A 22,170-nucleotide genomic window follows, 5' to 3' on the forward strand; every position below is an offset into this window, starting at 1 on the left:
TCAAACACTTCATGTTAAATAAACATAAGTTGCTGGGAATCCTTCTATTCCTGCCTTGCTGTATGTTACTGGAAAGGCTTTCTATGCATGTTATTTCTGGTGCTCAGAACAAGGTGTTTCCCTAGAGTATAGCATAAAATAAGTAAAAGTGGTGGTATGCGTTCCCCAAGAGGAGACGCTATACCTGTCAGTTTTGTGATATTCAGAAATTAACAGGCATGTGTGCAGACTGCTACAAGTCTATGGACAGCAATTAGGGAATGCTACACATCCATGACCACTGTGCGAACCTGTTGGAGTAATGGTTCAGGACTGATAAGGCAGGTCAAAGTCAGTGGAAGTGCTATGAAGGAGTAATGGAATTAATTAGTACCAGGAATACTGAGGAAAGAAGCTCTAAGCAAAGATTGCCCTAACGTGAATTGCCACTGGATTGGCATGCATGTATTGTAACACTTGATGGGGAAAAAAACCCTCCAACCTATAGGTTTTTTTTGTCCTCAGTGACCACAGACATGTCATTAAAAAGTACTGTTATCAATGAGTTGTCATTAGTTATTCATAACAAACTTAATGCACAAAGACTATCAGTGCTCTAAGTACTTCTGTGACAGTAATTCTTGTCAAGTTATTTAAACTGAGTGTCTTCTTTATGGAAAGAGACGAATCTATTGCATTCATCACTCTAACGTAAAACCCTTCTTAGCCCTCTGTAAGGGAGCGTTGCTAGTTAAAGCATTTTCCATGCCAGCTCTTGTGATGTTGTGGGAAGCAGGAGAATCAGATAGTGCTCCAAAGTTTGAAATGGGTTATAGCAGCTTTAAGCTTAAATGTAGACAGCAAATCAGTTTGGGGAGAGGTGAAACACCATGGCTTCTAATCTGTATTCCCGCTTGCAGAGCTGACGGTGTAATGAGAACAATGGCTCCTGAAAAGCTACTGAAGAGTATGCCAATATTGCAGGAACAAATTGACGCACTACTTGAATTCGACGTATGTATTGAAGCTGACCCAGCATTAACACTGGGCAGTGACTTATAAATGCTGCATTGTAATTTAAACATTTCACCTTGTAGGTAATACTTTACTGATCATCCCATTATGTGGGCAAAAAAAATAAAATCCCCTTTTCAGTATTCCCCTGAGGTGGAGTAAGGTGAAGGATGGCCCTTTCCTATATGTACAAAATGTGTAGATCCTACTTTTTGTTTTTTGAGAGAGGGTAGGGGAACATTGTTGGAAATGAGGGCTCTTGAAGACTGCTGACTCGGAGCTGGGAGTTTCTTCTGCATCAGTGAAGGGAAGAAACAGACAAAGCAAGAAGACAGAAGAATCTTTTCTCTGTGTCTTGGCAACCAACTACTTTTTGGGGGAGAGAAAAAGCCATTAAAATATCACATGTAGGTTTTATTTTGGCTTCCCCAAAACCTTCTTCTAGTTTTCAGCTGTAGGCTGGATTGGATAAACTTTAATCTAGACTATTTGTAGATATAAGTGTCTACAATATATTTGTAATGTAATAATGTTATGAAAGTTGGTGGGATTATTATTATTTATTATTATCTGCCTTAAGGCTAAAACCATGAGTCAGCTTCTGTAGCAGGTACAGTAATGTTGCAAAGAGGTCTCTGAAGGAATCCATCTTGAAGTTCTTCTGTTCTTGGTGGGTAGAAGGACACATGCCCAGATGGAAGGCTGGGCCCAACTACAGCTTTCAGAGGAAAGCCTTAGAAATACACATCTCGCTAATATGTTTTCATTACTTAAATGGCCTAGGAATTGTGATAATGATCTTGGAAGCAGAGATTTTTTTTTTTGATAATAAAACAAAGATCTTTTATTTAATAAGCACTTATTTTCTGACCAAGTTAATGTGAGAACTGGAAGGGCCTTGACATCATAACCCACCTATGTTACCTAGTAGACTACTGGGGTTTTGTTCAGCTGTGAACTGACATATTTTGTCCAGTTTCATTAAAGCTTTAATAGCATCTCTGCTTTCCACCTCTGTGATAGGTGAAGGATTCAAGACGAAGATGTTTACTGTTGATGGGGTGGTACTCTGTAGTAGATTGTTTTGGAGTGGTGAAGAAAACAAACTTTGATCTGCTAACTGAAACCTTTGGTTTCTTTGTGTGAAAGCCTGTATTCAGTGCTTGATTCTATAACCGCATCAGATACCTGGTGCAAGCTAAAACTTCTGATTGCATTCAGTAAATCTGCTGTAAATAACTGGTATTTTATTTGTAGGTTCATCCAAATGAACTGACAAATGGTGTCATAAATGCTGCATTCATGCTTCTATTTAAAGATCTTATCAAACTTTTTGCTTGCTACAATGATGGGGTTATTAACTTACTAGGTAAGTAAGCCGCTGTCTGTACCTCACATACCATGAGCAAGTGAAAACACGAGTTTCAGATCTGCTTCAGGTTTTTTTCTACTTAATTTTCATTAAAATTTAATACACTTCTCCTGATTATTCTGTTCCGAAGCGAGAGAAAACTTTAAGCCATAACCTATTACATTAGTGCTTGTCTGAGGCTGGATTGTCATATGCCCTTAAAATTGTACAGAAGTGTACTTAAAGGTACTAAACATTTCAGTGCCTAAAGAAATGTAGAGTGCTGTGTGAGCTTCCACAATATGTCCTGCAAAAGTTAGCAAAGCAACTGTTTTCTATTTGAATGCATTTTTAAGATGCCCAGATCCTTGTGTTATATATGCTGTGTGATAGCCTTATGAAGTAATATACTCCTGAATAACATTCCTGATATGTCTGAAAGCATGACTGCCAAAGCTGGATCCCCTCCAGAGCCCTACCTACCATCAGCCTACAGAGTGTATAGGAGGCTGCGAGCGCATTCTGAATCTCAAGCAGCTTGGAGTGATCATCAGCATAACACCTTAATTTGTCACTGCAAAAGGCTTTGTCATGGAGTCTAAAACCAGGAGTTTCCATAAACTGCAGGAAACACAACTGATACTACAGAAAATGAGCTCCAACTATTAAAACTTGTGAGCACTTCAGCTAGTCTATAAAGACAGCTTAAAAACTGACATTGCTTGGCCAGCATGACTGACCTAAAACTCTGGCTGCAGCTAGAACAGGAAGAAACAGAGGTTACAGAGACTGAACAGGCAAAAATATGTTCCTGAACTGTAAAGCTCAGACAATTTTTTTTTTAATCCATCTTGCAGTGCTTTCTGGTGGTCTCATAAAAGTAAGTCCCAGGTGTTTTGACTGAAACTATAGGCATGGGAAGCTTACAAAACAGATACAGATGTGTTGGGCATAACTGGATTGAGATTTTGCTGTCTATTGCTACTTAAAGTGTAAGTTCAGGTTGAAATATGTGGCAGTTGTGCTTGAGAATAGATACAAACCAACTTTAGAGAGCTGCTCAAGTGGAAAAAGTACTGTTCTTTGGAGTGAAGACAACTTTGGAGAGGACATGTTTAAGTATCCTTAATTACTCTGAAATTTAAGTTTGGTAGCTATTTCACCTGCTTCCTTTTTAACTTTAAAAAGCTGATTTACATCATACACAATGCCACAGCTGGTTGGGGTGCAATTTTCCGGTCTATATAATTCTTTAGCAGCTCAGCAAGCCCAACTTCTAAGTTCTTCTAAGGACTAGGAACACCACTAGATTACTGTCCAAGTAGAAAAATGTTAATGGAGTGCAATATTATTGATTTTCCTGAAAACTAGAATTGCTGATGAATGCAGACCTAATGTAAGATATCTTAACTGAAATTTGCCGAATTATTTCTCTAGAGAAATTTTTTGAAATGAAAAAGGGACAATGTAAAGATGCTCTTGAAATCTACAAACGATTTCTTACTCGAATGACCAGAGTATCAGAGTTTCTTAAAGTTGCAGAGGTAAGTGACCTCCAGTCTTCTGGAGTCTGGCACTTAAGCATTTTGTGAATTTTTTAGCACCCATATAAAATATTAATTGCACTTGTTAAGCATCTGACTCACTGTGTATAAGTGTGAGGCAGCGTAGAAATTCCTGGATCTGCTTGTTCAGCTCTTCTTGAACTAGTTAAGTGCTGTTTAGGACTTCCATGTCTCTACTGTGCAGCCAGCCTCAGCTTTCCTGATAGCATAACAGAGAACATGACTTCAACCATATCAATATTTCTTGGAAATGCTGTAATAAATGTATGCTTCTAGGACAGGGTTGAACATCAGAGGAAGGCAGAGCAATTAGGAATAAAGCATAATGATTTTATAAGTCTGCTTTTTACATCTTGGCAGCCAACTACAAGTTAACTGGAATGTGAGATTTTCTTGGTTTTGATCCTTGTTATCCTCTTATATGGACAACACAACTATTACATGGTTAATTAACCCTTTTGGTGGGCTCTCATTTATGGTAGTTGGCTCCTTGGCACAAGATGCACATTTTCCATGTTTCATGCTTCATTATAATGGACAGGAGTAATGAGCGGAATAAAAAGTTTGTTTCTGCTAATTTACTTAACTATTTATGAAGGAGCCTGCTAGACTCCTGAATGGTATGGGATGTCTGATATGAGGGAGTGAATTACTTCAGACACCTATAGGTCAGCTTTGCAAGACAGGCTTTATAGTGACTCTGCTTCAGGGTTACTAGGTGCAGTGGAGCTTGTTCTTTTGCAAAAGCTACACCAACAGGCACTTTGAAGAGCCATAGTGAAGCAACAGGACAACTAATAGAAGACTGCTGATTTAAACCTCATCTTGTTTTGTTTAAATGCTAGGAGAGAAGGACGGAACAACAGTGACGAGCTTTAGAACTTTTTAGTGATGTCTTATAGGATTTGCTTACTGGCTGAATTTCGGAGAACTTCTTTACGGTAGTCAGGTATCTGGGTGGTATGTGTCTGGCAGTTCACTAATGCTGTTGTCTGAGACAACAGTGTATGACCAGAAAGCCCTGCCTGACTTGCAGTATGAAGTATGAACTTTACCTGGGTAGAATCAAACTCCTTTTTGTTTTTGTTTTGTTAAATGGATATTTAATTTGTTAAAAAAAAATGCACTTGTTAACTTTATAGTCTTTTTCTAAAGATGAAGTGCATTATAGGTTGAAGAGTGTACCACAGTTCTAGTTAAAATTAGTGTCTGCTGCAGTGGAATAATTTTACCTTTTTTTATATCCACAGCAAGTTGGAATTGACAAAGGTGACATCCCTGATCTTACACAGGTAAGCTTCTCTTAATTATTACAGAGACCCCAAAAGACTCTAAAAGTTCTGTAATTAGGACACACACCAGGAATGTAAATGTTGGTAGAAAGTCATACCACCTAACATTTTAAAGCCCTCCTAACTTGTAAATAAGAACTACCCAAAGCTATTTTTGAAGACTGATGTAACTAAAATAATGTCTTTCACAATGACTTCTGACCTATAGTTGAAGGGGAGGCTGTTTTGCTCTTCCCTTGCTGAAGGACAGATTCTTGCAACTTGTAGCTCAAGTTCATTTTTGATGACAGACTGTGTAGAGGTGGTGATGTGACTTGCTTCATAATCTCTCCCTGAGACAGACTTGGTCCAGAGGTGAAATTCAGAGCAGCACTAGCCCTGATGTCTTGGTCTAGGTACAGTGAACTTGAAGTTGAAATGCAGAAGTTGTGGTTTGATTGCTGAACTTCTCTGTCAGTATGTATCAAAACTTTTAACATCAAAATTGACTTTTATGATGTAGCTGCTTAAATTCTATTGTGCTGGTCCATTTTCAATATCACTTGCAAATTGGCCTGGGTGCCTGGCTTTGTGTTTAATGTGAAAAGGATATTTACTTGGAGGAAGAGATCCATGTGAAAGAGTTCACTCGTGGCAGTTTTGATGCCAGTAAAATTGGAACAGAGGAGCAGCTCTAATTGCTTAACAGCTCTAAATCCTAAGTGTTCATAACCTATGAATGTGCTGGGTTTTTTTTAAAGCTTCCTGAAAGCCTGCTTTAAATCAGCATCAGAATAGTAGTTCTCTCAGTTAAAAAAAACCAGTTAAATTCTGAAAGTGAGACATGATGTGAAGGTGGAAAGTTTTAATCTTTATGGATTTCGGATATGACGGGACTATGAAGCCTGGTAAGTCTTTCAGCAGAGGAAAGCTTAGACTTCTAGCAGCATGTGGAATACCAAATCCAATTCTGAAATAGCTGAAATAGTATGTTCACCTAACTCTGCAACTCAGGGGCTTTTTTTTTTTCCTTTTAACAAGGCCCAGTCAGTCATGAACTAAGTCCTTGAACCAGAAGAACTCATCTTAAGCTCAGTTAATGAAACATACTTTATAAATTCCTGTAGCACTTTTATCTGCTTCTGTTTGTGTTGTGTCGGCCTGCTGGAAAGGCTGGCTGCTGGGACTACAGAAGCCCTGTTCTGCATCATCAGTCAGTGCTGTACTTGCTCAGCAGCACCTTAGTTACTGCTACCAGAGCGTCCCTTTCATCTCATGAACCAACACTTCAAAACAGAATAGAATAGTTCCTTTGCAAGGAAGGGATCTACAGTGATCATCTAGTCCAACTGCCTGACCACCTCAGTGGTCTTCTCAAGTAGTCCCTCATAGCTGTATTCTCCCACAGGCTGCTTGGGACTCACTTGCTAAAGCTAATTTACAACATGCTGTAGATTGTGTATAAGACCTAGGCAGTGTATTTCAGTGAGAAAGAAATAAATAAAAGGTGAATAATAAAACAATTTCAGCTAGTAAGTAATATATAATGGTATATAATATCAATGGTATACCTAAATTCTGAAAGCAAACCATAGCAATAGTCAGTAGTATTCCACAAGAAGTTGGTTGTGTTGATGCTTGGTGTGTATACATACTCTGTAAATCCAAACAAGTGATCACAATACTAAAATACAAGTTGATAGCTGTCATCTTGGGGCTTCCTAGTATGGCTGCTAGGTTTTGGAGGCTGAGGAGGCATCCTGGCAGCTGAGGAGCTTGGCTCATTTTTATTTCTTAGCAATTCTTAAGTATAGCAGTCTTGCCCCAGATATCTAGTGGGGGATCCATATATAAGGTTCCACCCTGATGCTGACTGATGGATTAGTCTAATGTTGAAGCAGTATCTAGAAGAAATTAAGCAATGTTCAGTGTTTCAAATTGGATACCAGACAATATTTAATTTCCAAATTTTTGCATCTAGGTAGAAATTTTCTGAAGCTTCCTCTGTGAATTCTGTTTGGATGAGTTTCATATTATCTTGCTGGCTTCTAAGAAACCTATGAATAATATATTGGAAAGCTATTTAAAGTGTGTAGAGGTAACTGGTAACAGGAAATAATGTTGTTTTGTTGGTTTTTTTAAACATAGCTTTCTGCTTACATGTTTAAGCACAGCTTGTGTCTTACGCTATAGCCTTTCTGAATACATAGAAGTCTGAATATTTTTTTCTTTTTTTGTTAGCAAATGCTAGCCTTTGTTCCTCTTTTTCTTGCTGCTGGAGAATTCTTGTATCTAAGTCACTTGTGTTTAATGAAATTCTTGTGGTGCAAAAATTAACAAATATGCCTATAAAAGCAGCAGTAGTTAAGATGTTTCTGCATTGTATATGTATGTGGGACATCATCTGAGGACTGGATTTTTCTGAGCATTTTAAATTTCTGCATGTGTTAAGTTACCTTACTGCTTAGTTTTAATGCCGAAATTAACATGCAGATACTATAGACAGGCTTAGCTGGGCATTGGTACTAGCAGGTATTAAGCATTCTGAAACATCTGATTTAGCCACCCAGCTGGCTTTCAGCATACTCTACATAGCAGTGGATAATCTGTTTTCAGGCATCACAAACTGACTTTTTAAATGCATATATATACCCTGAAATTAAAGACATTATTTATGAAAACCCTGTCAGGAATAGTGGTTTATCTGAAAGAGACTGATAAAGAGAATTCCCTGTTTAAAGACTGTACCATTGATGAACTGGTAACCCTGATGAATGAATGAATTATTAATATGCTATTGTATCTCTCAAGGGTTTCCTCCTTGCTTGTTGATCATGTAGGGTTCTACTTATCTGGACTCTGTTTTTATACCAGAGTAGCTAAGCACACTGTCATCTGTAATTACAACTGCTTTTGCTATCTATCATTGTAACAACAGTGTATGCTTGGGAGTATTGCCTGACCACAAAAAGGCTGCTTAAAATAAAACCTAAGATCAGGGAGGCTTGAAAAAGCTTAGTTTTTGTAGATGTCTAAAACAGTAATCTTCCCAAATTTTGAGTTAGCTGCTGGGCTCAGCAACCTGTGCCCTGGCTACTATTTTGAGAAGGAATAGCTATAAGGTTTTGTGATGTTGGGACTCTTGAACCAAAGGTAGCTGCTTTTGGAGGCATTGGAAAGGGCTTTTAGGTTGTGTTGTTTAGACTGCAAATATTATCTAACCCTCTGGTCGTGAGAGAGGTGTTGGAGGTTTGACTACAAGCAAAACTGAATGGATGACCTCGAACCTGTTACTCTTAAAATTAACCCTGTGGATGCCTGTGCTGTTGTCAGTGTTTAATGCTGACTCAAAGCATGATCAGCAGCACATCCTGGATTTAGGCTTCAGGTGCTGTTTAGCAGAGGTAAACGTTTTCTCTCTGCAAATTTGGACACAGTATTACCTTTCAAAAGCTGTCTTTGCCTGATTACTTCTCGCATGGAAATCCACTATTTTCAGTGGTGTAAATAAAATAACAGCATGAGCATGCACATGGTGGACTTCATGGAAATTGGTGCTGGATTTTGAAGTATTGTTAGGTCGATGTATAGTGTTCAGAAGTGTATCTTTCTCTTTGCTTTCAAGGCTCCTAGCAGTCTCATGGAGACACTTGAGCAACATCTAAACTCACTGGAAGGAAAAAAACCTGGCAACAAGTAGGTATATGTGTTGTACTATGTATCGAGGCATAATAGTAACAATATGAGGCTAGCTGGTGTTTAGGTTTGCTACCCCCTACCTCCTTTTGTCACTTAGCTAGAAAATAAGCTGTGGTAAGACTAGGCTTTACCTTTCTCTTACAAAGACATCTCAATGGCAACACTTTTTTTGTACTGGGGGTGGGGGAAATGACACACCGAACAACTAGACACCTTCCAAAATGAAGTAAAATTAACTATGGAAAACTCCTAGAAGGAACTGGTTTTCCCTGCTGCGAAGGCTTTTATAATGAAAATTGTTTTGTTTTCTAATGGCTTTGCATCTTCTTACTAGATACTTGTCATGGCTAAGTCTAGGAAGGATTAAGCTAAACCTGTGTTTTCTCTTTTACTGTTGCTTTCCTTGCAATTTAGCGAAGGGTGAGTACATATATATGGTTACATATCCCGTGCATGGGGACATGGTTATAGGGGTTTTTTTATGATCTCTTGAATAAGTTGAAGTAGATATCTTCTTTAAATTGTACCTAAACCGTTGCTTGCTTTTGAATGTAGTCATTAAGTTATTTTTAGTCATTTCTGTCTTAGCTCCGGATCTTCTAATCAGTTCTACGGCTCCTAGGACTTATCCAATTCCAGTAGCCTATGGGATGGTTCAATACTGGTGCAGTTTTAACTTCAACTCCTCCTTTCATCTCATAGATCAAAGCAGCTCTAAAAATATGTAGCAGTATTTTCATACCTCATAATAATGAAAGTAAACAAATACGCTGGCATACATTTTAACTTAAGATTAAGGCTTTGTCGGTTAGTGTGATTTTTCTTGCATGCAAGAGAACTTTCAGCTTGGATTTTCCAACTAACTGTTTCCATACTTTTAAATATCACTGTTTTAATGTAACTCTTACTTTCTGTAAGAGAACAGTAGACTGAAAATTTGCTGACACATACTCATGTTGGATAACTGCTTCCATATTGGTCTTATTCTGCTACTGTTGCATGATTTTATAAAATGGTGATGCCTTGTTCCAATAGCTCTTTCCTACTGGCTCCTGTAGGCCCTAATGCAAGATGCTTGCATGCATCTCTGCCTTTCTTCCATTTAGAAGATCTTATTTAAAAGGCAGAATAATCCTGTGATACCAATTAGTTTAAAATATTCATTTAAGCTTTGAAGTAACAATTTGCATTCCTTGTCTAAAGTGGCAAATGAAAGCTTGAGAAATGAGGAGGGCATCGATTGTAGAGATCTGCAGAAAGCTGTCATGCTTATCTCTTGGTCTTTTTGCATGAATTTTGATGACTAGAAAAATAGTTTCCAAAAGTGTACTTATCTGAAACCCACCTACACTTTTTTTTCCCCTTAGATCTGGGGCTCCTTCTCCTCTGAGCAAGGTAAATACTGTCAATTGCTGTACTAGTTAGTTCTTGTTCAGATGGTATGCTGTAGAACATATTAAGGACATAAGGAGTTAAATCTCCTTCTCCTTATTTGCTTTTTAGACTTTGCCACCCAGGCCCTACTGAAGTAACAAAGTTACATCTTTGAATGGCCTTGTAAATAACGGCCCAGTAAAAGCACTTTGCTGATCTGAAGGACCATAGTACTTTCAGCAGTGTGGGATTTGATGGTCACACTTTGTGAAAACATAAAAGATACCTACAGCTTTGTCTCAATTTTTTTTTCTAATCCTCATGTCGGGGAGAAACTTACTTTGTACTATTTGTCCTCAAAATTCTTCACTCCATTTGTAGCTTTTCAGGAGGAAATACTGGCTCTTTTAAAACTACATTTATGTGAAAAGCCAAGAAAACTTTCATCTGATATACCAAATTCCAGAATGGCCTTTATTAGTGAGACTGCTCACCTTAATCTAAAGCAAGAGTTGCCAGTGAAAACATCTTGGTTTGAGTGTCAGTTAAACTGATGAGCTTTACGATGTTAGTAATAGTAGTTCCTGGTATCCCTGAAGCATTGCCAGGTGCAAAAGTTCTGTGCCTAATAGTGCATATAGTGCAGGAAGAACTTAATGAAAACTTCTGAATCTGACAGACAGTTCAATGGTTGATTCTACTGAAAGCTCTTAAAATTCTTTCCAAAGAGCACTTTCGTGAAAAACAAACCTCTTATCCGATACGGTAGCAGTTGGTGTGAACTACATTATGGCTCAGAGTGTTCTTACACTGTTAAATAACCCCCTCTTCCCTAGTTTACATGAAGAATTTGGACCAATTTAGTCTCAAACCTTAGTAAAGGCTTGAGGAGAGTCTAGCAAGCTTATATCCATCTCCTGCTAGAGCTGTGATGATGGGATGGCAGTAGCAAAACTCAGAAGAGAATTGCTTCAAATTTGCCATTTTTTTTCTTTCTTGGAAGTGGTCAGAATGGCAAACAGTAGTAACATAGAACTTGTTTCATAGGAAGGGGATCTCTCTGGCATGTGAGATGCTGTAACAAAGCTTGTGGTATCTTTTAGAATTAAATTGACACTCTTCTGTGCACTTGAAGACTCAAGTTACCGTGAAGAGTTGCAATATACTTTTGTGAGTGTCTGTCCTTGCCATACTTTAAGTATCTTATCCAGAATTGGAGGAGCTAATGAAGCAAAATCATAGGCTGAGTTGTCTTAGATATCTTCCCAAGGACTTAACTGTTAGCACTGTTGATGGCTCTTAAACTTTCTGACTGAAGAGAGTTTAATGTACACACTGCTAATTTAGCTTCTAACCATTTCTCTTCTCCCACCATTTCTATGGTTAGAGTACTAAGGTGCTGTTGTGGATGAACAGATATTTCATTCTGTAGACAAAATGAAGGGTCTGACGGATGTAGACACAAACCTACAAAAATACTTTGTTCCTCCCATCTTCAGGACAGTCTTAAAACTGAGAGGAGAGAGTTTGATGGGGAGCAAGCTATTTTCTTGGAAGTTGCTGAGAATCCTTTGACACATAGGAACTGTTAGTTACCCCAATGGGGACTTTAAAAGGCAGGTAAGGCAACTCCAGATCACAAGTCTCTGAGTTAGTTGCCTAGATGTTGGGTAAGCCTTGACCCCAAGGGACTAAAGCTCATATGAGACGGGTTGCTGGTGTTTGCAGGTGCTCTGAATGCATAAAATAGGCATTTCCTCTTGAGCCAGGCATTGCTAGGTAGAGTCACCCTGGAGTTTCTCAGCTCTACCACCCTCTGAAAACTTAGCCCAGTCTTCCTTAAATTCTTTCAAAAGGGGGAACAGCTCACAGTAAGACAACCTGATGGAAAAATTGGATTTTTAAAGTATGCGAATCTGTGTGTGAGTTGTTTGTGAAGAAATGCTGGTATACTGAACGTATATTTAAAATATTTCTTCAGTCTTCTCCAGCCACAACTGTTACGTCTCCTAGTTCTACTCCAGCGAAAACTATTGATACATCTCCTCCAGTTGATCTTTTTGCAACTTCATCTACAGCTGCTCCAGTCAGGTGAGTTAAAAGGCACATTTTAGTTACTGAGCTTGATGTAGATGGCAAAGCCACACTTGTAACAGGAGGCTCGCCTGCAAGATTTTGCTTACTTTACAGGTAGTGTACATCAGTATGGAACAGACTGCATTATTATACCAGTACAGATCACAAATGAGCTCTTAACAAAACAAACAAACAACAAATTGTGGCTACTCTGATTTGCTTTCAGTGTAGTAGGGATGTTGTACTGTTCCCAACATAAACTTTTAATTGAATAGACTGAAGTAATGTGCAAATCTAAAGTAGTCTTTGACCTTCAGTGTTCTGTTTCTAAAACTGCTGCTGAATTGAGATTGCTCTTTCTTGCTGTTCAAATCTGTTAATGAAGCACAAAAATAAGGAACTTCTGGAGGTTAACAAAAAGTAAACATTTGACCAATGAGAAAATCTGAACCTTGCTTTCAAGTCAAAACCAGAACAAACCACTGTTGCTCATTGTGATGAGCAGAAATGAGAGCTCTAGACATGTAAAAGCTCCAAGCTTGAAGCAAAAGTCTGGAGACGTGACTAACTTCAGTTAAATGTCAGGTGAAGTACTTCACTGAAGAAAGAACCTCTATTGTTTATTATTTAGATGTTCTAAATGAACAAGGCCTTGTTTCCTAAGCAAATACCTGGCTGGCTTAAGGCATAGAAGTTTTACCAACTTTCTTCTACCTAATCCTTATTTCTTGCCCGGAAATGCAGGTTTCTTGCTTTCTGACATTGCACAATGAAATTTTGAAGTAGAATGGAGCTGGCTTCAGTTGCAGCAGTTAATTGCTCTGTCCTTAGGGACCACCTGGGAGTTTGGTCTTTTGTTTGGGGTTTGGTTTTTTGTTAGTTGTTTGTTGGGTTTTTTGTTTTTGTTTGGGTGTTTTCTTTTTTTTGGTGCAGGTTTTTAGGATTGTGAAAGTCTCGTAGATCTGTTACATTGTCATTGTCAAGTAATGGAAGTAAGTTAAAACCCCATCCTGGGGTGTAATGTAATCTTGGCACTTACTGCAGTAGGGGTGTTCGTGGCCACTGCTTTAATCCTGAAGCCTGAAAAAAACAGTGTCTCTCAATGGTTTCATCAGTCATCCAAAGTAAGGGTAATTCCTACAATCCAGTCACGATTTTTTTTAAACTTGATTAAAATGGACAAATTCCTCCCTTATTTAATATCTCTTTTCCTTTCCTTGGCAGCTCTTCTAAACCATCCAGTGATCTTCTGGATCTTCAGCCAGATTTTGCTGCTACTGGGCAGGCAGCTCCAGCAGCCCCTGCTGGAGCCACTTCATGGGGAGGTAGAGAAACTTCACTGTCAGCATCTCTTCTTGCAGTCTCCATACTCTTGCCTGGCTGAACTGAAACCTGGCTCTTCTTCTGCTGGCACAGGATGTTCCCAGCTCACTTCCAGGCTTCTGCTGACCTGACAGTCAGGCGTCCCTTCGCAGCAAAAGGCTACTCCTTTTTTCAGGGTTATGCATAATAGTATAAGCTGCTTATAATGGTCTGACTGCAAAGCTGGGGGAGCCAGGATTATGTGACTAAAAGTGAGCAGGAAGGGGATGGCTGAAGGTGAACAGGTAGGGTTGGTACCTATTAAACAGGAGAGCTAGAACTGCTCAGGTGCTTATTGACAAGGTGAGGACAGAAATCAGGTCTTCTGTTCATAAAGCAAAGCCCACAGATCAGTAGGGGGAGGATCAAAAATATCTTCTAAAACAAAAATGGATCTAAAGCCAGTGGTGGCAAATTAGTTCTGCTGCACGTGTGATTAGTTGTGACAACACTTAACATATTTTATTAAAATCTGCTTAGAGTAATAATATGCAAATAGCAGTAGAGGGCTAACTCCTTTCAGACGGGAATACCTAACCAGCTCTCTGAAATCTGAGTCTGTGTTGAACTGAGCCCGTTGTTCCAAGGCAGCACTAGCAGCTGGTGATCTGAAGAGGACCGCAGTAAATGTAGGCAATGTTCACTCCTGTTCTGTGAAGACAAGGAATTAGGCCAGTTAATGTGATTTAACTTACATGGTTGTAAACCCACTGTTGTGTAATCAGGAGATCTTAACTTGTGTGGCAGCTTAATGAACTCATCAGCCCTCTCACAGCAGGAATGCTCCACTGAGTCATGCTAACTCTGCTATGAATGCTAATACTGGGTACTAGTGGCTTCTGCATTCCCTGTTTCTGTTCTTAGCTTTAGTTTATTAAAGATGACATTGTATCTCGGCCACTTCATTAGGAGAGGATAGCTACGGCTGTCATGTAGACGGTGTTTTGCATATTCCTATTTAATTTGTTGAACTCAATTTTTTTCCAGAAGTGTCAATTTTATTAACTGAAATGTAATCTTACTCAGAAAGCAAGACCAGAGAGTCATCTATTCTAGGATGTCTGGGACTAATTATTCTGCAATTTGTGATTGTATCCTCTTTGCTTTGCTTTGTCATTGCCAAGAACTAGAACACAAGCTTTTGAGATGTTTGAAAGAGCTCAGGCGTCTTGGCTACTGTTTAAGCAGTTGCTCATTTATGCAGAGTAGATAACCATTAATATTGTAAAATATTGATTCGCATTGCAATTGAAAGATGACTTATTTGGGTTTTTTTGCTTTGTTCTTTTGGACAAAGCACCTGTAGCTTGGAACTTAGGTGTTTTTATTCTTCTGAATTACTGAAAACTGTAAAATTGAGTAGTAATGCACCTACTTGTCCTATCTCACAACAGAAAAGGACAGCTAACTTTTTTCCTTTGGCCAGGATTATTGCAGACCTCATCAAGCATACTTCAGTCTTATCTTTCAGAATAGAGTTTTGGTAACTTAGTAAGCTTTGAGTAGTTTGCCTGTTTTACTGCTGGGAGGAGTCCAGGTATGATGACCCATTACTGCACTGCAATCTTGCCTTTTTTTTTTTTTGCCCTCCGCCCCTTTTTTTTTCTTTTTTAAACTCTTAAATAATTGCCAGACATGCATAAATTGAGAATTGGAATGGCTTTCTTGTGAAAATACTGAAATTTCCCTTAATGTTTCATATGGTAATGAGAAAACCTTTGAACCTGTGTTAAGTAAATAAAAACCCCATCCCTTACTTAAATTAAATCTGCAGGATGAAGCTGGTAGTCATTATAAATGATACAGTCTCATAGATACTACAGAACCTTCTAATTAGTGCAGGTGAGGCCAAACCAGGAATACTGCATCCAGTTCAGTTCTGGGCTCTCCTGTTTAAGGGAGAGGGGGTTGGCAGAGGGTTACCAGGACTCCAGGGATCTAGAGCATATCTCTGCAGAGAGAGATTGAGGGAGCTGGGCCTCTTTCATCTGGCAAAAAGGGGGCTAAAAGGGGACTCTTAATAGTGGCCTACAACTACTTCAAGGGGAGTTGCAGAACAGAGCCAAAATTTTCTTGGAAATGATAATTGACTATAATGAAGGGTAATAACAACAGACTGCGGTTTCAGAGGTTGGCTGGACATAAGGAAGAAACTATTTCACTTGGAGAACAGGGCAGTACTGGAGCAGATCTCCAGTGTGAGCTAGTGGACTCTCCATTCCTGGAGATTTTTTCAAGACTTGACTAGCCATGACTGCCCTGATCTAGTGTTGGGCTTAATGTTGTTCTGAGCAGGAGGCTGGACAAGATGACTTTCCTTCTACCCAAGACTTTTGGGAGGGTGTGTAACAGTGCCTCCCTGCTACTTGAGCTTCTTCCTCATCTGCAGAACTCTTCTGCCCCACAGCAAGTTTTTTTTTGGAATCCATGTGAAAGAAGAAGCAGGGGGAGGAAGCTCTAAGAATTGCCGCAGTTCAGAATAACTAGGAAAACATGAATATCAAATACTTCAAGATGCAACGTCAAACTGGCACTTTAAATGTCACATAAACCTTAGGAATACATGTCATCGACAAATGATCCTGCTTTCCCAGTCTCACTGGCAGTATAGGTTCTATGTATTCTGGCATATACAGTATATTCAGTACAGTACACTGTATGTTTAGTGGTATATACAGTACACTATATTTTGGATACCTACTATATTTCTGAATACAACATAAGTTATCTAGCAAATGAATTATATGTTGTGAAAAATCTACACTTCTGTGCTAGCAGGAGATGATCAAGGTAGGATAGGTAATAAGTTGCCTGCAGCATACTGCAAGGTGAATGGATAGGCATTTGGCAGGCAAACTGGACTGTAGTATTACAAAAGATACAGTAGGTCAAAATCTGCATCCTTGGGAGGCCTGACTGATATAAAAGCAAATTTACTTGAATTTCTGTTCTGAACTACCTTGCAGTGTACCTTAGAACATAGGTTTGCTATTAGTATTGTTAGTTTAATATTACTATGCAATAAAGCATTGGTTTTAATCCTTCCCATATTAACAGTAGGTGTAGATTGCCCTGCTGGATAACTGTAATTTCACTGTATTGTGATCTATAACATAACTGGCTAACAAAAATGCATTAAAGAATAAGCTAATAGAAGGTAAGAGTTTGCCAACAGTTGTTTATTTCAAGTCTAGCTGTGAGATGTCCACCTGGTGTGCAGTAATGAGATACCAGAGTGCTGCATTTTTAATATACCGTTACGCTCTTTCAGAATGGTATTTTGACTTACCTCAGCTCGTGCAGTCAGTCTCATGTAGAGCGCTCTCAAGGAACCAGTTATGGAAATACCTACATGTGGTTTCTTGGTGCCTTTTTAAGAAGTGTTGTAAAATAGACAAACTTGTGAAGATTGAGATGTGCTTGCTCAAAGCATTTTGCTTCCTACATACTGACCTGTAGTAAAGCATCTAGACTGTGTGCTTGCTGTTCAATGTGGATCGGAAGAACCCATGGCCCTGTTATGTGTACAATGAATCTAGGAGCAGCCCTGAGCTACTGGTTAAAAAATAGAATAGTCTGAGCTCAACTACCTAACTGCAGTATAAAAATGTAATAGGCCAAACTGAATAGTTCTCACAGGTTTTTATAGTTTATATTTGGTTTTTACGTAGGTAAAGCTTCATCTGGCTTTGAGCTTAATCTGACTGATCTCAGAGGACATCAAACTGTAGGAAAATCTGTCAATAAGGATGCTTCATAGGCTTGCAGAAGCAGTTGACTAAGGAACCGAAGTTGAAACAGCCAGCCTGCTTATTCTGTCAAACATTTGTACTCCTCATAGCAAGTGTTAACAGAGGTGGTTGTTTCTGCGTAGTATGCTTGCTCTTTCACAAATGCAAGAAAAGCTTTCAAAGAGGAGCTGTTCTCCTTTTTTCTTTTCTGTGGTTTTTTTTTTTTTTTTCCTGAACAGTTGTCTCAAGTACAAGAACCACAGCCCGTCTGCTTCTCAGAATATACCTGGGGCAGTAGGAATGCCATGTATTTTATCCTGAAGTAACCTAACACTGTATTTGCAAGCCACTCTCTGCTAGAGTAGCCTGGCTTTAGTGCCAGTTCTGTGAAGGGTTCTAGGGCTGATGGGTGGATCACAACAGCTCACTTAGGCAGAACAGTAAGCTGAATTCTGTCTACTTTTAATGACTGTAATGTTGATTTTTTTTTTTTTTTTTTACTGCTTTCTGACTACTTTGGTATAGAAAATGCCAGCAGCTAAGCAGAATTATGTTGAGATTCTCTCTGGTGTCTGAGTATCCCCTGCTTATTGATTTAAATAAGCTTCAACTATGCCTGTTTACTGTCCTTATATATGAGCACTGGGTTCATTGGGGCTCACTCTTCCCATGTATGCTTTTACTGGGTGAAAGTCGTGTATCTGTGTCCTGTTAGGCTCAGGAATTTGCATTTGAAAATTTCGGTGTTCTTGGGGGATGTTAGCTGTTCAAAGAAGTCAACCTACTTTTGGTCTTACTCTCACGCTGCAAAGCCAAATGCCAGAGAGAACTGAGCTTCTAAAGAAGTGGTTCTTGTGGGGCAGTGAAAGGTAGGAGACCTTCCTGTTCAACCCTTACAGGTTGCTACTTGGTTCTCTCTGTTACAGTTTAAGAAGAAAAACACAGCTGAATAAAACAGAAATTACAATACTACCAGCATTTGAACACATCGCTGATGTTGTGTTATGTGGTGGTGATTTAGATATTAAGGAACTTACCAAATATGTGAAACTTTTGTACTGGTTCTGTTTGGAATAGAGCTGTTAAACAGAATGAGCTTTGTCATGTAACAATAACTTCTTGAATGTTGGAAAATCAAGTGGAGAAATTATGTTTGACCTAGACATGTCACTTAGAGAATGAATGCATGGCTAATGAACATCTTTGATCTGGCAGTTCTACTAACTGGTCTGTTTCTTTATTTTGCTGTCATTTTAATGGACAATCACTAGACCTCTTGGGAGAGGGTGAGTAATATTTTTGATTTCTAAGACTTTTGAATGTTAAGACTCCTTATTAAAAGCTCCATCTTTCTGGAGTTGAGTGATTGTGGTCTCTCTCCCTCTTCCCCTTACTTTTCCTGTTTGATCTTCATTATATGGTTGCATATAGATAATCTGGCTGCACTTTCCGGTGTTACCTCTGAGCCACAGATTTCAGATCCATTTGCCCCAGAGCCTAGTGCAACTACAGCTGCAACTACTGATACTACAACTACTTCAGCTGCTGCCACTACAACTACAACTATTACTGCTGCCACTGCTGAAGTGGATCTCTTTGGAGGTTAGTTTGGTTGCTCTAGTGCTCTACGCCAGCTCATAAGGTAGATGAAGCAATATTGAGTTCAGCCATTGTAACAAGGTCTCTAATTTAACTAACTACACCAGAGGTGCCTGTGTTGGATGCTAGATGGAACAGGAAATGTAAGCTGTCCAACTACCTCTTTGTTTGGCATGCTTTTAGCTAATAGACTCCTCTGCATATATACGGAAATGGAAAACTGTACACACTGAAGACTGAGTTACCTTATGGTTGAACAGCTAAGAACATTAGTTTTCAGGTCCATGCTGGGGTAGACAGGTATTCTTTCCACATTATTTAATAACTATGCACTGTACTAAAATTCTTGGGAAAAGCAGTTCTGCTTTCGTAGTTATTGCACTGGAGTGGATGGACGTGGCAGCTTCCTGCCCCTTCATTACATGTCACGCTTGAGCCATATGGTGTTTCTTTTGAGTCTTTCCTGTAAATATAGTATTGATCCAGCTGAAACTACTATATTTCAGCATTCTTGGTCTGGGTTTTATTTCACATAGCATTAACAGTAAATTAAAGTGGCAATGAATTTGTACTAAATGCCAACTATACAACTAATGTATAAGAAACATATTCTTTAGTTATGCTTTCAGTCTGTAATGTTAGCAGCTAATCTCTTGAGTAAGAATAAAGTCCTCCCTGTATGTGGTCAGCTTTCTTGTCACTCTCATGGAGTAGGAGGTTTCTCAATAGCGCATGAGAAATTATCATTTTTCAAAACTACACCAGCCCAGGTTAATGGAGAAATGTTCTGATTTACAGACTAATGTGTTCGAGACACCAGACTACTGTATTTTTCCAGTCATGCTTCCAGCATGACAGTGGATGCCAGGAATTAGTAGTAACTTACTTGCTATCAAGACTGAATTCCAGCATATTCTCTGTGAGGGTATGTTTATCACTTCTAGTGACATAAGGGCTTGTACATAAACAGTTTGACTACAAAGATGTTTCCTAAAGACTGAAAGTTCCCAGTTCAAAGTTTTGTTTAGTACTTACTTCAACAGTTGCCTCTAAGATATCCCCAATAAAACTGATGAGAAGCTGTAAGAAAGGAGTACAGCTGCTACCTGCTACTTAACCCCTCCTTTTACAAGGACGGGTAATAGTGCAAGTACCACAGGATCAGGCAGGTCAGAAGCAATTTTAATTTCATGGGCAGCGGTACTGGACACCACTAGGAGCAAGAGGGGGTCTGATGTTGGTTACTCTCAGAAGCCTGTTGCAGAAGCCAAGGCCTGTGCTCATTAACACCCCTGCAGATGCATAGCATGTGAAACTTCTGGTGTGTACTATTAATATAACATAAATATATTACTTAAAAAAAAAAAACGGAGAGTTAAATAGTTAGAAATCACTGTAAACTTGCAACCAGATTAGAAAAACACCTACCGTTGCCTATTCTTCCAGTACTACATCAGCAAGATGTACTCTTCTTTTTTTCTACCTTTTCTACTATTCTGTGCCTGGAAAAATGGCTGCTACCAAATCATGTGTTTACTTCCATGTTCATAAAGTGACAAAGAGTTGGATTCTTTGTTTCTAGAGATTTACCTCATCATTAGATTACTTAGTGGCACATGTTAAGAAGTGGAGTTGTCTTCATCCTCCAGTGTGGAAAGAATTTTACTTTTGCAGTGTCCAGACCTCCATGGCTTGATCTCTTAAAGAGAGTGTATTTTATTGCTCAAATACTATAAATCTCAGTGCATTGTATATTAGATGACTGTTTCCTAGAACACTTCAGAAAGAAGCAAGGTTTTATTATTTACAATAGCATCAAGTTTCTGTATTTGAAAACCTAATTCTCGAGAAGAAAAATCTCTAAACACACTCACTACTGAAGGTACTTTTGCAGTGCCTTCAAGGCACCCACAGACCTGTCCCTTTTAAGGCCCTGGAGTCTATATTGAACTCCCATCTCTCTGCTTATGGTTTGGTTTTGTTGTTTTTTCCTGAAGCCTTTAAGCCTTCCTTTCCTTCTTACTTTAAGACTATGTACAGTGCAAGAAGTGGTAGTTTTTGGCCAGACACTGTTGCTGTCTAGCTTTTGTGGTGCTAGGCATACTGACACTAGATCTTAAGTAGGAGTTTGACCTTTGAGGTCTGCTGGAGATGCAGTCTTTAAGATCACCTTAACTTTTTGCAGCTTGCCAGTTCTTGGCTGCTTTACACTGTTCCTTGCAGTGAGGTGTGGTAGGAAAAGGTGCAGGAGCAGTGATCTTGGGAGAAAGAATGTAAAGAGTCTTCAGGGAGTGGCTGAGTAGGGAAAGGAAACTGAAAGCTGCAGGAAAAAGGCAGCCAAGATGATGGAAGAAGCAGAAGAGGAGACTTCGCAGGAATAATGGTTGACTGTTATTCTCTTGCACTGTATTGCTGGTAGTTTAGCTGATAGGAGTCAGCATACTGCCTGTAACTGAGCTTTGTCTTTAAAAGAAAAAGCAGCTCTGCATTATGTCTTCATCTCTAGCATGGTCTTGGAAAGCAGATGAGAAATGCAGGATTGATCCAGCGTAGCTTTTTTGAAGAATTCTGTCTATCTGATTAATGGGCAAGCTTTCAGTTACTTGCGCCAACTTGAAGAATTCCTTATCTTGTTTCTAAGAGAAACAAGAGGAGGCTGTTCTCAAAGTGTAGCTGGAATCTTTCTTGACAGGGAGAAGTCTAAAGGTAGAAGAAAGGCAAAATATCTTGAAATGCCACGTATCTCAATAATAGAACTTGGTCACAGTGTTTTGGGATGGTAGTGATGTGCTCTTGAGCTATATTCTGTTGTGTGATTACACTGTAAGTGGTGCAAGTAACAAGTCATGGCAGACACTGTGAAAATGTCAGATGACATGAATCATAAGTGGGCAGGAGAGCTATAGTTTTCCCTTTAAAGAAAGTAAAGGCAAAGGTGATCAAAACTTTTTGGCACTTGAGGGCTAATGAATGTCCCTTATGCTGGTATAGCAGACTAGGGCTTATTTTAAAAAAAAAAAACAAAAAAAACCCATCACCAACAACAAAGAAATCCATGAGTCTTTCCTAGCACTGAGCCTAACAGAATATTTCTTGTTAGCTCAGGCCAGGTTCTGTGTTGAAAAGTAATGAAAGATGACTGAAGAGGG

At 39.0% G+C, this 22,170-nt stretch overlaps 1 protein-coding gene across 9 annotated transcripts in view; it reads left to right on the forward strand.

Annotated features, from left to right (window-relative positions):
• SNAP91 (synaptosome associated protein 91) overlaps positions 1 to 22,170 on the forward strand; it is a 71,922-nt gene that overhangs the window by 25,375 nt on the left and 24,377 nt on the right. For 7 of the 9 annotated variants that reach the window (XM_064447700.1, XM_064447701.1, XM_064447703.1 and 4 more), the window contains exons 6-15: positions 900 to 993; positions 2,251 to 2,362; positions 3,782 to 3,888; positions 5,160 to 5,201; positions 8,806 to 8,876; positions 10,247 to 10,274; positions 12,235 to 12,344; positions 13,554 to 13,654; positions 18,694 to 18,708; positions 18,854 to 19,024. In XM_064447700.1, coding sequence (XP_064303770.1) covers positions 900 to 993; positions 2,251 to 2,362; positions 3,782 to 3,888; positions 5,160 to 5,201; positions 8,806 to 8,876; positions 10,247 to 10,274; positions 12,235 to 12,344; positions 13,554 to 13,654; positions 18,694 to 18,708; positions 18,854 to 19,024 — 851 coding nt within the window. The remainder of the gene's footprint in view (positions 1 to 899; positions 994 to 2,250; positions 2,363 to 3,781; positions 3,889 to 5,159; positions 5,202 to 8,805; positions 8,877 to 10,246; positions 10,275 to 12,234; positions 12,345 to 13,553; positions 13,655 to 18,693; positions 18,709 to 18,853; positions 19,025 to 22,170) is intronic. The other 2 variants (XM_064447708.1, XM_064447709.1) reach the window with 1 other exon arrangement.

The sequence above is a fragment of the Phalacrocorax carbo genome, chromosome 3 (assembly GCF_963921805.1).
Source record: "Phalacrocorax carbo chromosome 3, bPhaCar2.1, whole genome shotgun sequence".
NCBI classification, from domain to species: Eukaryota; Metazoa; Chordata; class Aves; order Suliformes; family Phalacrocoracidae; genus Phalacrocorax; species Phalacrocorax carbo.